The sequence below is a fragment of the Crocodylus siamensis genome, chromosome 1 (genome assembly GCF_052110815.1).
Source record: "Crocodylus siamensis isolate JL-2025a chromosome 1, ASM5211081v1, whole genome shotgun sequence".
Lineage (NCBI taxonomy): Eukaryota > Metazoa > Chordata > Crocodylia > Crocodylidae > Crocodylus > Crocodylus siamensis.
In genome coordinates, this window is record NC_143395.1 from 399,188,877 (window position 1) to 399,204,004 (window position 15,128).

Genomic DNA, 15,128 nt, shown 5'->3' on the forward strand with positions numbered 1-15,128 from the left:
AGACAGGCTGACTATTGGAGCTGAGGGCTTATGAGCTTAGGGCTCTCAGAAGGACTCTGCCTCTAAGGCTGCTCTGCATTTAGCATCTCTACCACGACCTCTGGGTTGTAATTCTAAGTTCACAGAGCCCTGGGCAGACACTTTATTGAAAAAAAAATAGTCCTATAATGATTTGAAGTCGGAATGAATGTTGATGGGCTTGTTACTTTGGGGTGCTTTTCAGAGTGGAAGGGGAGGAAGGCAGGATGCTCCTGTCCTAGGAATTGGTAATCCGTCCTCCACATGACTTACTCTTACTCTTATGTAATCCAGCCACTGTTGAGGAATGGGTGTTTGGGATGTACCAGCGCACAGCAGATCAGAGGCAGGAGGGACTCCTTAGCCCCCATGGCTCACCAAAAGCATTCGGGAATGTCTCCTAGCTAAAAGGGAGGCATACATCCAATGGCAGGGAAGGGTCATCACCAGGGAGGACTAGTTACTGCAGTTGCTGAGGGATGCAGGGGGGCAGTCAGGAAGGCCAAGGCGGAGATGGAACTGGGGCTGGCTTCCCGGATCAAGGACAACAAGAAGTCCTTTTTTAAATACATAGGGGGCAAAAAGAAGGTTCCAGGTAATGTGGGGCCCTTGCAGGACACGTTAGGAAATGTGGTCGTCACACCAGATGACAAAGCCAACATATTTAACGATTTCTTTGCCTCCATTTTCCTGAGCAGGGACCGGAACAGCCACCCCCCCTCTGGGCCCCCCTCAGTCCCTAGGGGAGACGCACCTAGGCCAAGGGTTAGTGAGGAACTAGTTAGGGAACTTCTGGAGGGACTGGATGTATTCAAGTCAGCTTGTCCAGACGATCTCCACCCTTGAGTACTGAAGGAATTGGCTGAGGTCTTTGGGGGACCCCTGGCATGGCTTTACGAGCACTCGTGGTGCTCTGGTGTGGTGCCAGAGGACTGGAAGAGGGCCAATGTGGTTCCCATCTTCAAAAAGGGGAAGAAGGAGGACCCGTGAAACTATAGGCCAGTTAGTCTTACCTCAATCCTGGGCAAGCTTTTTGAGAAAATTATTCTGGTGCATGTCCACGAGGGGCCAGCAGGGGAGATCATGCTTAGGGGCAACCAACACGGGTTCATTAGCGGCAGGTCCTGTCAGACCAACCTGGTGGCCTTCTATGACCAGATCACCAAAACCTTAGATGCAGGGGTAGCAGTGGACATAGTCTTCCTGGACTTTCGGAAGGCCTTCGACACTGTCTCTCACCCCATTCTCATCAAGAAACTGGGGGACTGTGGTGTTAACACCCACACAGTCAAATGGGTCACCAACTGGCTGGAGGGCCACACCCAGAGGGTGGTGGTGGATGGGTCATTTTCCACCTGGAAGGACGTGGGCAGTGGGGTCCCCCAGGGCTTGGTCCTGAGGCCCGCACTGTTCACCATCTTCATCAGTGACTTGGACGAGGGGGTTAAAAGCACTCTGTTCAGACTTGCTGATGACACTAAGATGTGGGGGGATGTGGGCACACTAGAAGGGAGGAACAGGCTGCAATCAGACCTAGAAAGGTTACAGGGGTGGGCGGATGAGAACAGGATGGGATTCAACACTGACAAGTGTAAAGTGATGCACCTGGGGAGGAAGAACCAGCACCATACCTACAGGTTGGGGAACTCCCTTCTTGTCAGTACAGAGATGGAAAAGGATCTTGGAGTTGTCATTGACTCCAAGATTAACATGGGCCGGCAGTGTGGAGAGGCAGTCAGGAAGGCCAACTGCACCTTGTCATGCATCCACAGATGCATCTCGAGCCGGTCCAAAGAGGTGATCCTCCCCCTCTATGCGGCACTGGTCAGGCCGCAGCTGGAGTACTGCATCCAGTTCTGGGTGCTGCACTTCAAGAGGGATGTGGACAGCATGGAGAGGGTCCAGAGGAGGCCACTCACATGATCAGGGGGCAGCAGGGCAGGCCGTACAAGGAGAGGCTACGGGACCTGAACCTGTTCAGCCTCCACAAGAGAAGGCTGAGGGGAGATCGAGTGGCTTGTTACAAACTAGTCAGGGGGGACCAGCAGGCACTGGGGGAGTCCCTGTTCCCCTGAGCACTGTCAGGAGTGACCAGGAATAACGGTCACAAGCTGGCAGAGGGCAGGTTTAGGCCAGATATCAGGAGGCGCTACTTCACAGTCAGGGCGGCTAGGATCTGGAACCAACTTCCAAGAGAAGTGGTGCTGGCTCCTCCCCTGGGGGTCTTTAAAAGGAAGCTAGATGTACACTTTGCTGGGGTTGTTTGACCCCAGTACTCTTTCCTGCCATGGCAGGGGGTCAGACTAAATGATCTACTCAGGTCCCTTCTGACCCTAGAAACTATGAAACCGTCTAGCCATGGGACCTCGGCTTAGTAGCCAAGAAGGGAAGGGGGATAAGGAGAATTAGGGATACATCTGCTGTCGACAGGCTGACTATTGAAGCTGAGGGCTCTGCATATCTCTGTGTCCACTCACCCCTGTACTCATCCCCCATCCCTTCAAAGAGCTCCAGTTTTCCCCCTCCACAACTTACAACCCTGCCATGCTTCAGACCTCCCTCCAGCACCATACCTGGCTTGTGTTCATTACTGCATTGCTCTGCCATGACTTGAAAAACCTTTTAAAATATTATTTTCATACCTTTTTCACATTTTCTCCTAGCTAGTGAGCAGGTGCAGACCTACAAAATTTCTGTTCCTTAGTAAATTGACTTTGTGACATGATGCACAGCCCTATTCTGCAGTAAATCACTTGAATCCTGGGTAAAGCTACCTTTTGAACTAATAACTTTTTGTACAGTAACTATTAAGTAGTAATGTGTGGTGCTTCTGCTCCCAGTGTCAGGTTCATCCTGCTCTGCACAAACTGGCTCCCTTGCCACCTACTGACCCAGTGCTGTAAAGGGCTTACAGTGGACCCACAATTTGGGAGAGCAGGCCCAAGTGTCCTATCGAACAATGGAGCAAATTTACTGTGGATAAAAATATGGGGGAAGTTCCTCTGCAGTGATTGTGCTGTGTGTCTTCCTCCTGAGAATGATTCTGGTTTTGAAAAATTGTGATAAAACAAGTGGGAGACTTTTTAAAACAAAAAAAGAAAGAAAAATAACCCTGGATCATTGGGATATCAAGACATCTGCCATGGCTAACTGTGTTACAGGAGCACCTATGTGTTCCACTGGGTGTCAAGACATGATATCAAAGCCTAGAGTCCTGTAACCTATTCCTGACCTGTGAACTAGTAGCATGGCTTTCATCCTAATTCTCTTTTGGATGTGGGGATTATTTCCAGTAATCACCTGAGGCTTCCTACCCTCTGTCACGTCTCATTCAATCTCACTTCATGGTGTGGCATTAGCAGCAGGCATAATAGAGCAAACTTCAGTAGAAGCAGTATTGGTTGTGTCTAAACAGTGATCAGATCCTTTAGGCCTCTGGCTGCTGCGCAAAATTCCTTCTTGCATGTCAAGCATATTTTTAAGGGGTGCTTGCTCGTGGAAAGGAGGAATATAACTGAGGAGACAGACAGATAACCCAGTGCAGAGTGGATATAAAGTCAGCTCGTTAATGCTATCGATTGGTACGGATGTGTTATGTTCATTTGCAACAAGTAATGAATTGTTTAAGAAAAAACCTCTCTTTTTTGGTTGTGCTGGAAGTTTCCTACAGCCTTTGAATTCAGTGAGTACTTCCTGATAACCATTCTGGACCACCTGTACAGCTGTTTGTTTGGAACATTCCTGTGTAGCAGTGAGCAGCAGAGAGTGAAAGAGGTAAGCCTCGTTCTTTCCCCAGGTGAACACACTGTACTTGTATTCTTCAAAAGGGCTAATGAAAGCTTGCCAGTTCTCAGTGACTTCAGTGGTTTTGGCCTTAAGAGACTTTCTAGCAAAACAGCTGATATTCAGGATTCCCTCTACCTGCAAAAAGTAATGCTGATTGTTCTAACTTAACTTCTGTGCTTCAGAACAGTGCACGTTTCCCTCCCTGTAAACAGCTGCCTTCAGCCACTTCCTGCTGCTTTCATTGGTTACATTCATATTCTAGGTGGTTGGAAGAATACGTTTGTTTAACTTTGGTTAGACACATGCTTCTCCTGATCACTTTTTTCCCTCTAGTCCTCTAAGTTGTCACTTAAGACCATTTTCACAGTATAGAAACCAGGAAGCACGTACTGTCATACTGCACATCTGGTTAACACCAAGGACATTACAGGTTTTCAGATGTGCTCTTTTTATTTCACCTTGAATGAGCTGGAGCTGCCAGCCATTGAGGAGGATTTAGCCCAGCCAGTTCTGTCCCGTCATCTGGCCAACATGACCAGGGCTTCATGCAGGAACAAAACCTAAAACATAAATGGAGGGATTCTGTGTAGGTTGAAATGAATTAAAGCAGTTTGTTAAAGTAGGAAGCACCCTTATAGTACCCACAGGCTGGCTCTAGGCTAGGAGTGGGTAATTCACCAGCAGCAGTGGTATTGGCAGAGGCTGTAGGGCTAAGGGCTGTTCATGACTGTGTAGCAGAGAACTGCTGTGTGTAGGGTTTAGTGGTGGTATAATACCTGGTCAGTGTGCTGCACATGACCAGTGGGTGTGCAGAGGTGAAACATGTCGTTCCAAAGCAGCAAACACATGCAATCTATTCTCTTTAAGGCCCTAGTGTAAAAAAGCACTTAAACGCATGTGTATTTCCATTGATTTGGAAGGAGCTACTTGCATATACTTCACTTAAATCAAAACTTAATCTAGGACTGTCTTTTTTTTCTGTGTACATAAATGTACCAGAGCTTCTCCAGGAGCCCTTCAAAGAGGTGAAGCTAAGCAGAAGTAATGATCATTCACATGAGCAGCCTTCCTCCCCCCACTCATTTCAGCCTTCAGCATTTCCATTGTAGATGCCCAGCTCCGCTCTGGATGGGGTCTTCCACTTGTGCTGAGGAGGATTTTGATTTGTGCAGGGGCTTGAGATGGGAATAAAGGGTGTTTTCATGCCAGAAGGTGTGTCTGCATTACAGAAACCACTTCAAAAGGATGAAATGTATTTTTTTTTAGCTAGGGAAAGGCAGCCAGATTTGTATTAATGGCGAACATATGAATATGGTGGTATAAATACTCCTCAAGCTGTGTAGATAAATGCTAGAGCTCATATGGCTGCGCATGTAAAATGAAGCTTTTATTTCCCCCCCCGCAGAGCCTTCCAAAAAAGACTGTGTCACTGTGGTCCTACATCAATAGCCAACTTGAAGACTTTACAAACCCCTTGTACGGGAGCTATACCAACCATGTGTTGTATCCAGTAGCCAGCATGCGCCATCTAGAGCTTTGGGTGGGATATTACATCAGATGGAATCCAAGGATGAAACCACAGGTGAACAGGTTTTTTTGTTTAATGTGTTAGAAGTTGTGTCTCACTGACATTACTAAGGAGCCTGTAGACTTGGCCGTAGACAGATATGTGGTAGTACCCAGGTGGAGCTGTTTTAGCTTGCAGTTGTATTTAAAAAAAACAAACAAACCTGAAAACTTTAAGAATCATTTCCAGTCTGTTGCAACAGTCTGTTGAAAATCCTGGCTACTTTTTAAATTAGATGCCTAAAATTAAGTCCCCAGGTAAGTAATCTGAAGGCAGAGACTCGGGTGCCATGGGCATCTTCTCCCTGATACTTCTGCAGATGTCAGCTTGTGAAATTCCCACTGATGGCTTTTAGCTAGTGGTTTTCATTATTATTAAAATTTCCATTAAAGCCAGTAAGCACTTCACATGGCAAGCTTGGCGTATGGAAATCACACACCCTGTGCTAATTTTACAACAGTATTGTACATTGATTTAAAAGTACGCCAGTGTTCATAATGGATGGATGGATGTACAGCTTATCCCAACGTAGCTGAAGGGTATGGGCTGCTGTTACTGGGCTTGGTCACTAGGCGGCAAGGAACAACAGAGGGGATTACGTAGTCCATATACAGACTAAAAGTGGGGAAAGAGCATCTTTGGTCTGAGCTGCATTCTGCCATCACTCAGGCTCAGGTTCTTTTGTATTGCAGGAGCCTGTTCACAATCGATACAAAGAACTTCTTGCAAAGCGAGCCGAGCTGCAGAAGAAGGTGGAGGAGCTCCAGAGAGAAATAACTAACCGATCAACCTCCTCCTCAGAGAGAGCTGGCTCTCCTGCCCAATGTGTGGCTCCTGTGCAGACAGTTGTATAATGACTTTTCTTTTAAGTACTTTCCAGGACCATGATACAAGGGCAGCTTTTCTAGCAGGAAACCCTCTGAAGTTAAAAACCTGGTGTCTAGGAGATGACAATTTATTTATTATATTTCTTTCCAGGGTTATTTATTAGTACTGTAATATTAATGGAAACTTAAGCAAAATCATGCCCCCTATGCAATTAGTTTTCTTAGTGGCTAGATTACTATAAAACTACAAATTGTACCAAAAACAAGATGCAGAGCTCTTGTTCACATATCTATTAGAAACCACTTCGCTTTCAGTGAGGGACAGTGCATTGGAAGGAACATTTATATTTCCTTATATTTGGAAGGAAAAGTGTCTACACAGGAGAAGTCTGACAAGTCTCCATTTTGCTGGAACAGATACAGACTAAAGAGAGAATAAGCAGGATTCTTATCGGTTTCAAAGTCTGGACTGCAGCTGTGTTGAACAATTGGACTTCTCAGTGTCAGTTTACATGCAAAAATGTCAAAACTGAAATGTTGCCAACATATGAAATTCCAAGAGAACCCTAAACAGATTTTTTCCTATTGACTAATTTGTTCTTTCCCATCACATAGGAAATTGGACCATGTATTTAAGCTTTGCTTTTGTCTGGAGGTATGCGAGAACTTAAATCAATGTCAGCTTCTTCTTAAGATATATTCCTAATAAAGCAAAGTGATACCTTATCTACAGGAAAGGCATCTTCAACCAGGAGGGTATGGGAGTAGATGAATTACCACTATCTCTAAGTTGTCCTTTTTAGGACAGTTTATCTTCAGGTATCACATATTATTTACATCAGTTAATTCCATTAAACTAATATTAAACCACTTTTATAAAGGATGGGGCAGGAGACAACTCCCCTGTAGTTTCTGCAGCTATTTCTTTCCCATGCCTCATACCCAAGAGATGGCAAATGCAACACATACTGGAATCAGTTGAGTTTCATTTTGCTTAGGTAAGTGTAAACTGTTATTTAATGCTTTGGTGCAGGATCATGGTGATGTGTTCATAATTCATGCTGTATTTTATTTTTCTGTTTACTGATTGACCAAAGAAAACCTTCTGCATGTATTACAATCACACTGTAAAGTGAATGGTCAGTTGTTTAGTCTGCTAAAGTAATATTTTAGCACTTGCTTAAATATGTTTTATTCTGAGAGGGAGAGTATAGTGTATTTAGGAGCCTTGTTACCTGCACAGTGGTCAATTAAAGTTTATCCAAAATCAACTGTAATGCATAACTTCATTGCAGAAAATGGGAGTTAAAACTTATTTTTTGTAGTTGCTTGCAAACAGTGAATTTTCCAGAGTATCTTTCCATATAAATAATGGGGACTTCTCAATAAAGGCCCATATATTTGCATTGGGTTGTGGGGGGTTACTTTGCCCCCACATCTCATTTCCATAGTAAGCAAGAGGCTCACTACTGAGACTTCAGTTTTGGTACTGTACTGTCTGAGCTCTTCTACTAGTCCATCAAGCAGCTACACACCTGTCACACACATATTCTTTCACCTCTCCTCAGAGAGAGAAGCATGTGCAGCAGAATGTTGTTTGGGCAGTTAAAAAAAAAAAAAAAAGTTTGGCTGACTTAGTCTACCTTATGCAGCTGACTCCATCTTTTCTCTTCTCCACTACTTCCTACTGTAAATCTGTTGATAGTGACACAGACAAGCCATGCAATGAAGTGAACAGCACACTTGAGTTTTATAAACCTGGCCCTCTAAGTCTTTAAAAAGTTTTACCTAAACTTTGATTTCTGTGTTGCAAAGAATCAAAACATTCTGAATCAGGAGGCTGTGTTCAGTTCATAGGGACATACTCTTCTAGTCTCTAGTATAAGTTATCCTTATGTAGCAATACCCTCACCTTGCAAATTCAGTAGGGAAGAATTCCTGTTTCTTAAAGTGGAGGATTTGTTTCCTTAACAAAAAAAATAAAATCAGTGAACAGGTAAGTTATTTCTCTACCTTGCTTCCAATTGTATTTGTTATTTAGAAAACTTTACTATTAGTGCTAAAAGACACCATTAAAGTAACAATTTTTGATGCCTTGAAACCTATGTGGAAATTTAACTCTTCTCCCTCTCTTATTCTTACAGATGCTTGTAATATTCAAGCTCCATAGTTCTGGAATTGTTGTAAGATATTTTTCACATCTAAGTGTTCTTGTCTAGTTGCAACTAGCTCATCCATTTTGATTTAAATATAATATCTATGAACTAGTTAGTGCCTCAAATGTGGAGGCCACTAGAGAAACTTACAATTCAAATGCTTCCACTTCTAGTTTTATACCTCTCTTTCAACCATGCAGGAGTTTTTAGACCACTGCTACAGGCACTACCACCTCCTTGGGCCTGTGTTAGGTGCAGATCTTGAGCATGCTCAGTGTGCCCTCTGAATCAGGCCCTTGAAAATGTGTGTACACGACAGAAACAAAGCCATGGCTAGGCCCATGCATACCTTGTCTGCCCTCCGAGGGCAATCTTGAAACCTGTCTTTGTGGAATATTTGAGAGCTGTTGCCAGGCAAAGGCCTGCAGCACGTGTGGTGTCTGCAAGCAGTGCCCCCAGGCTGGTCCTGGTCTGGACTAGGGGAAGATGCACATGCTCCCCCTGCTCATATGCTGTTTGTAACACAAACCAGGCACCTTAGAACTTCAGACTGTTAAAAGAAATGCCTACTGTTCCACTTCAGCAGGTTAGCTTTATTGGCTTCCAATCATAACTTTATAGAGGTAATCAGTCTTCTGTATATTCCATGAATAGGAAACTCTGTGCATTATTAACATAATAAATAATTCACTTAGATAGGCAAGTAATTTTACCTTCATGTTTGTATGACGACATTCACACACAGCCAAAATGAAGAATTCAAGTTAAAAGCAAGCTGCCTGGCATGATTGAGGCACTTGCACTTTAAAATATCTCAATGCTTCTCCTTAGCCCTTTACCATCTAAAGGGATATGCCAGTAATGAGTTTTATCCTGTGGTCATGCTTAAAATGGATGCTATTTCTGAAGACCGCTTACTCCCTTTGGTCTTAAATGTCATTACTCTTAGTTGTTAAAGGAAAAACCAATTGGAAAAATGATGACTGTTCCTTCTTTGTGGATGTTAAAGCATCCAGTACAGTTAGAAATGGGTAGTAGAATGTAGCAGAACAAGGACTGGATGGGTTTTGTGAAGAAAACAAAACACTATAACACAAAAGCCTATGACAGCAGCTGCACACACATCAGAGGATCGCTAATGTTTTTCAGACTCATGTCCAAGTTTTGTTTTCATGTGATATGTCTTTAAACACCTACCTGTGTAAAATTTCAACAGTATAAGCTGTAAGATTAGGTATGCCTTTTAGTCAAGCCACCCCAGAAAAACAGTGAAATAAAGACAGCCTGCAGATGGTAAGCAGGAAAAGGGAGCAGCAAAGGGCTATTAGCAGGGATACTTTAAGAGTGAAGCTTGTTCTTTATGTACATTGTTTGGATTAAGACCAGAACACGATCACACCTAAAGATAGAAGAGTGAGGGGGGGTTTACAATTTTAAAAGTGCACTTAGTATGCAGTAGTCTCTTTCACACATTAGAAAAAGGCAGTTGTTTAGACCTGGAACGAAAAAAATCCGGATTGTTGGAGTCTCAAAAAAAACCGCTCCTGCAGTACAGAAGTCAGTAGTCCCAGCTGATGTCATCTTTCTGCAGTGAAGTCTGTATACTCTGCATGTCCCGCAACAGCTGTAAGTTTTTCCGGCTTTTTTCTCCAGGTTTTACTTTGATGGGACCAGCATCCTTGCCTCTTGTAGTCACAGTTGTTGTCACTCTCACCTCACTAGTTCCTTTTGTAAACCTTCTGTCTCTCTCTTCACCACAAGGCTTTTTGGATTTACATTCTCTCTTGAGTTTATCAAGCTAAGAGGAAAGGCAAGAGATATTAGGAGCAGTTTTTTTTTCACCTCGTCCTTTATTCACATTGCAGGCAAAAATCACACATGCCTGTGCTGCCCCCTATCCACAACACAAAGCTGGGGATCTCCTTTCAAGATACCCAGTCAGAATACAATCCCTTGGATTCCAATGCAGCTTCTATTCTGAATTACTGTTAGAACAAGCAGGGTCCAAGGAAGTCCCTCAATCATGAGGACGAGTGGGGAAAAACTTAACTTTTTCAGCCTGTCTTGCATTTTCAGTTCTGCTTCTAGACCCATGTGAATTTAATAAACCTATAACACTGTATTTAAACATTGGGGGAAAGCTTGAGAAATGGTATGGACAAACACAATTTTAGCTGCTTTAAAAGGGGAAGGGAGCTGCTGTTATGTTACTTCTGCATGATCCTGTAGGAATACAAGTGAACTAATTATCCTAACCCAGCTTCATTCATGGCAAAGTTACAGCTGGAGTAGTTTGCTTCACCTGTATCACGACAAGCTCATGAGTCATAACAGCATGCATCAGTATGCTTTAATGTAGCTGCAATTGTTCCATAGATCTATTCCTAAAATTAGTAAAGGAGAGAAGAAAAATTGGATACAGGATTAAATCTTGATATAAGTAACTATTTAAGCTTCTAAGAAGCTTATAAGTGAAAGAACCTAGTTTACATTAAAATCAATTCACCTTTTAAACTGGAGCAAAACAGTGAATGCAGACCACTCAGGCTGCTTCCACACAAGCGTGGCTGTTTGTTTCCCCAGGGACAAGCAGCAGTGGCACACCTTGTGCAGCCACTCTTTGTCCCCAGGCAACACCTGGGCCATGTGCCCTCTGGCAAGTGGCATGTTACCCCAGGTGGGTAGGGGACGCTGGGGCTGCAGCAGTGGTGATCCTGCTGTTTGGATCCTGGCTGGCAGCTAGAGTGTACCTCCAGCCAGCCAGGCTCTGGTTTTCGGTGGTGTACGCTGCCCCTGAGTATAGTGCTCTACTTTTTTTTTTTTTTTTTTTTTGACTCTGGGAGATCCCAGTGTCAAACCCTCCCCACATGCTATACAGCTGAATGTGTGGTCTGCATACCACACAGCTGCGTTAGTCTGGATACAGACTAGGAATACAAGCAGCTCCCACTTTTAAATGTTTATCAAGCATTGAGGGGAAAACATTTAAGACACACTGAAAAATTGTGTCTTTATGAAGTTCTGACTGTTAAAAGTGGTCTGTCTTATACCTCTTAGGAGATCTTTTTGGCTGATCCAAATTCAGCTATAAACAGACAGTAAAAGATTATTTGAGGCAGTCTTACAGAAGTGCAAGAGCAAGAAGGTCACTCACTCGTGCCCGATGTCTCCGGACTTTACTGATTTGATCTGCTTTTGCCTCCATTCTTCCCACCAGTGCCTCAAGCTCCCTCTCCAGGTCTTCCCTGAGGGCAATGGTTGGAGCTTCCTGGATTAGCTTTGTTAGCTGCTGATGATCACTTCCATGTAATTTAAAGACAGGAAAAAAAGCTTGGGTCAAATTTAAATGTTGCTCTACTTACATGCTTATGTCTCTAGGGAGATACAATATCAGCAACCAGAAAGAGTTTCAGTCTTTTATCTGGTTTTGTATAACAACAACTGGTTTGCAGAGCTCTTGCTGGTAGTTAGTAGTATTACAGGAAGGCATGCTAGTAGCTCATTCTTGCTGTACTGGCTGGCTGTTAAAAATACAAGTTTGTTTGAACTCAAATACTGTTAGGTTAAGATGATACAAGTAGCCTCTTCCAGGCATAGTCTGAACCTTCAGGGAGCTGTTTAGAAAGCCCAAGTTCTCCCTCTACACTTCCTTATTCCATTTATATGGGCTACTGGTATTTTAAGTGTGCGCTCCTACAGATGCTGGGAAGACCACAGAAACTGAAAACAAGAGCCCTAAAAAAGGTAGTCTTATTTACTCAATTGTCTGCTGTGCAATGAATGATGAGAAATGGAGCCTGGGGGAGCAATCCCTTAAGTCTGGTACTGCTGTAGGCAGGTACAATTAGCAAAGTAACTCTGCAGCACAGAATAATCAAAACTGAGTGCTAATACTACAGAGGGGAAAGTTGGTCTCTACTTTGGAGCAGTTGGAAAGAACTAAACTATCCACCATTAACTCGGCTCCAACCCCACCCAAAGGTACCTACCATTCTTGGGGAAAAGGCAGCCTAGGCCTCCCCTCTATCCTACAGAAAATTGCCAACATCAGACCAGTGGTAAAACGCATTAACATTTTCAATTAGACACAATTTATTACGGAACTCACAAACTCATTTGTCCAAATTCATCCTGCAAAGTCAGCAGCACTTCTGAGAGCTCTTCCTGGGATGAAGAAGAGTCATTCGATAAGGAGGGCTTTCTGTCTTTGCTGGTACGAGGGACACTGCCAATGGACTCAGCTAGTGGAACATCAGTGACCACGCGATTGTTACACAGGGCTTTTGAGTGCTGTTTCATCAGATGCAACACATGCTGGACATTGGCACCAACAGAATGGCTAGGACCAGTAGACTGAAGAAGAAAAACCAAGTATACATAAATAGTTCTTAGTGTTTATTAACAACTTAGAGCAACTGAGTATGTTGCAAGACATTCAATCCTAATTATATAATTTTCCTTTTGATTTGTTGCTAGGAATTACTTTAAGGGATTTTTGTTTGTATGATGAGTGCTTCTTGTGAAAAACAGCGTGACTAGACAGCCCTGGGAGCAAAGGGCCCATTTTATATGTACCGATTCATTGCGATCTCAAAGGCAAACCTCCGATAGAAAAGAGCTGGAAAGAAAACAAATTAAATCTCTTAATCAGTCTGACCACTGGGTGTCACAAGAGCACCAAGTCGGAGGCTAAGAGTAAGCCATGTCTTCTGAAAGTCCAACTGAAATCAAATGTAACAATCTCCTGTTCCTTATTTACGGGCTTTCAAAATTAATCTACTTACCTTTCCAGCTACAAATGGCACATCACCCAGACACAGTCTGTAGTGGGGCTGAGTGTTAAGATGGCCTGAAGGAGAGCATTTCTGAAAGAAAACAGTAGCTTATTAGAGGTGGCACTCACTGTCAAGCCCATTCTCTGCTTGGTGGCCCAGTGATCAGAGAACACAGATACCTAGCTGGCTCCTCAGTCATTGCCCTTCTTCCCCACCCCCCATATCATTTAAAACAACAGCATACTACCTTATCTGGGTGCTTAGTTTTCTTCTTCGTTTTTCTTGATTTTGCAGAGATTGATGGTGACCCTGCCTGAAACAGTATTTTGCTGGTTTCCAGGCCCATCTGAAGCTGCAAATGGGAATTATGATGTTTTTACTTAATCAGAATTTGTGTGCTTTTACACATGCATAGGCTTATGAGATGGCAGGGGCACGTAGCCTCTACAGTGAGACTGCGTTGTTACTGTCAAATAATAGTGACCATGACTGCATCTAAACTATACTTCCCGACCAAATGAAGGATAACTAGTCTCAATGGAAACTGAATGAGGTCACTTTCAGGCTAGAAAGTGCTAAATATTAATCCTACACCTCCTTTACCATCACTGCTGATTGCCAGCACATTGATCAAGTGCGCTTGCTGGTCCTGCCCAATTCAGTTACTGATGTTATTTATGGCATCACAAGTCCTTGTATTTTGGTGGAGTTATGGTGAACAAATCTCCCAGTTAGTACAGTGACAGCACCCTGTTCATTTGTGCCCCTAAAAAGGCTGAAGTGGCTTTTTAAACTATTATTTCCATCCACTGCCAACAAAGAAATTTCTCAAGTGCATATGTGTGATTAATATAGGAACTAGGGCCATGGCCCTTGACAGATTGCCAAAACTGAGTAAGCAGCCCTCCACCCAAACTAACTGCCTGCCCCTGAGCTAGACCTTCAGCTTAGGAGGCAAGATGATGTAGCTTTTCTTTCTATCTTCACGGTTGATCACTGCATCCAGTCAATTGGATGCTTAGCCCTGTACTAAATCAATAATTCCCTGTATACAAGCTCATCACAGACTGGGTGGATCTTCTTTTCATTCAATATTTCCAAAGGGACCTCCTAACTCCTTTCAGAACTTCATCCCGAGCTGTTTGTGCATGTTTTTCTCTTGAGACCTTAGAAACTAGGATTGCTGTAGCTAGCAACATACCCCATGTTCTCTTCCCCAGACTTCACATGGATACAGAACAAAAAATGTAGCTAATATTTTACACTAGGAGCCTGCAGACAGCCAAAGGGAGAATATATACTATCAAACAAATGCTGCCTAAGTAAGGGTGGAAGTTCCCTGCCCTAAAAAACTTATTTTCCCAGGCTGCTGATACACAAGAGGGGCAAAATGTTCCCCATTGGAACATTCCAAAGAAAAAGTCAGGTAACATGTTGCACTCCTGCACTAAGATCATATGATATGGAGGAATAGAGCTGTTCCTATTAGGACTGACAAGCTATTAAAAAAATTAATCGCAATTAACTGCAAGGCTTTAAGAAATAGTTACAATTTTTAGGGGCGGGCGAGGGGCTACTTTTCCTGTGCTCAGCACTGCCTTGTAACCTGCCCCCACTGCCAGCCTGGGCCCTGTGCCAGCTCCGGGCTCGCCCATTGACAGCTGCTCACCCATCAGCAGCTGCCTCCCCCCTGCTTGCCACACCAGGCAGCATTTGGCACCGCTGCCTCTGGGCTGCCCAACACATGACTTCTGGGCAGGCAGCAGCAAACACTGCCCAGCACGGCAAGTGGAAGGGCTGCAGCTGCCATGGCACAGCTCCGACAGGCAAGCCCAGAGCCAGCGCAGGGCCCAGGCTGGCAGCGGGGGCGGGTTACAAGCTGGTGCTGAGTGCAGGGAAAAGGAGCCTCGCCCTGTGGCTGGCATTCTGCACTGCAGCCGCTCACAGCCCATGTGGGGCTGCCTGTGCCTCCTCAGGACAGCCCTGCGCAGGCTGTGAG

At 44.0% G+C, this 15,128-nt stretch overlaps 2 protein-coding genes across 11 annotated transcripts in view; one reads left to right on the forward strand and one right to left on the reverse strand.

Moving 5' to 3' along the window:
• The window catches only part of MTMR2 (myotubularin related protein 2), an 87,378-nt gene extending 79,117 nt beyond the window's left edge, over window positions 1–8,261 (forward strand). For 2 of the 5 annotated variants that reach the window (XM_090030312.1, XM_090030317.1), the window contains 3 exons: window positions 3,679–3,792; window positions 5,210–5,386; window positions 6,064–8,257. In XM_090030312.1, coding sequence (XP_089886438.1) covers window positions 3,679–3,792; window positions 5,210–5,386; window positions 6,064–6,225 — 453 coding nt within the window. In that variant the 3' untranslated portion in view covers window positions 6,226–8,257. Of the gene's footprint in view, window positions 1–3,678; window positions 3,793–5,209; window positions 5,387–6,063 lie in introns of all 5 variants that reach the window. The other 3 variants (XM_090030325.1, XM_090030333.1, XM_090030308.1) reach the window with 2 other exon arrangements.
• Window positions 8,262–8,926: 665 nt separating this feature from the next.
• Window positions 8,927–15,128, reverse strand: part of CEP57 (centrosomal protein 57) — a 30,901-nt gene continuing 24,699 nt past the window's right edge. For all 6 annotated transcript variants that reach the window (XM_090030379.1, XM_090030347.1, XM_090030366.1 and 3 more), the window contains 5 exons: window positions 13,377–13,481; window positions 13,139–13,219; window positions 12,463–12,707; window positions 11,509–11,653; window positions 8,927–10,152 (listed from right to left, as the gene is read on the reverse strand). In XM_090030379.1, the coding sequence (XP_089886505.1) occupies window positions 9,913–10,152; window positions 11,509–11,653; window positions 12,463–12,707; window positions 13,139–13,219; window positions 13,377–13,481 (816 nt within the window). In that variant the 3' untranslated portion in view covers window positions 8,927–9,912. The remainder of the gene's footprint in view (window positions 10,153–11,508; window positions 11,654–12,462; window positions 12,708–13,138; window positions 13,220–13,376; window positions 13,482–15,128) is intronic.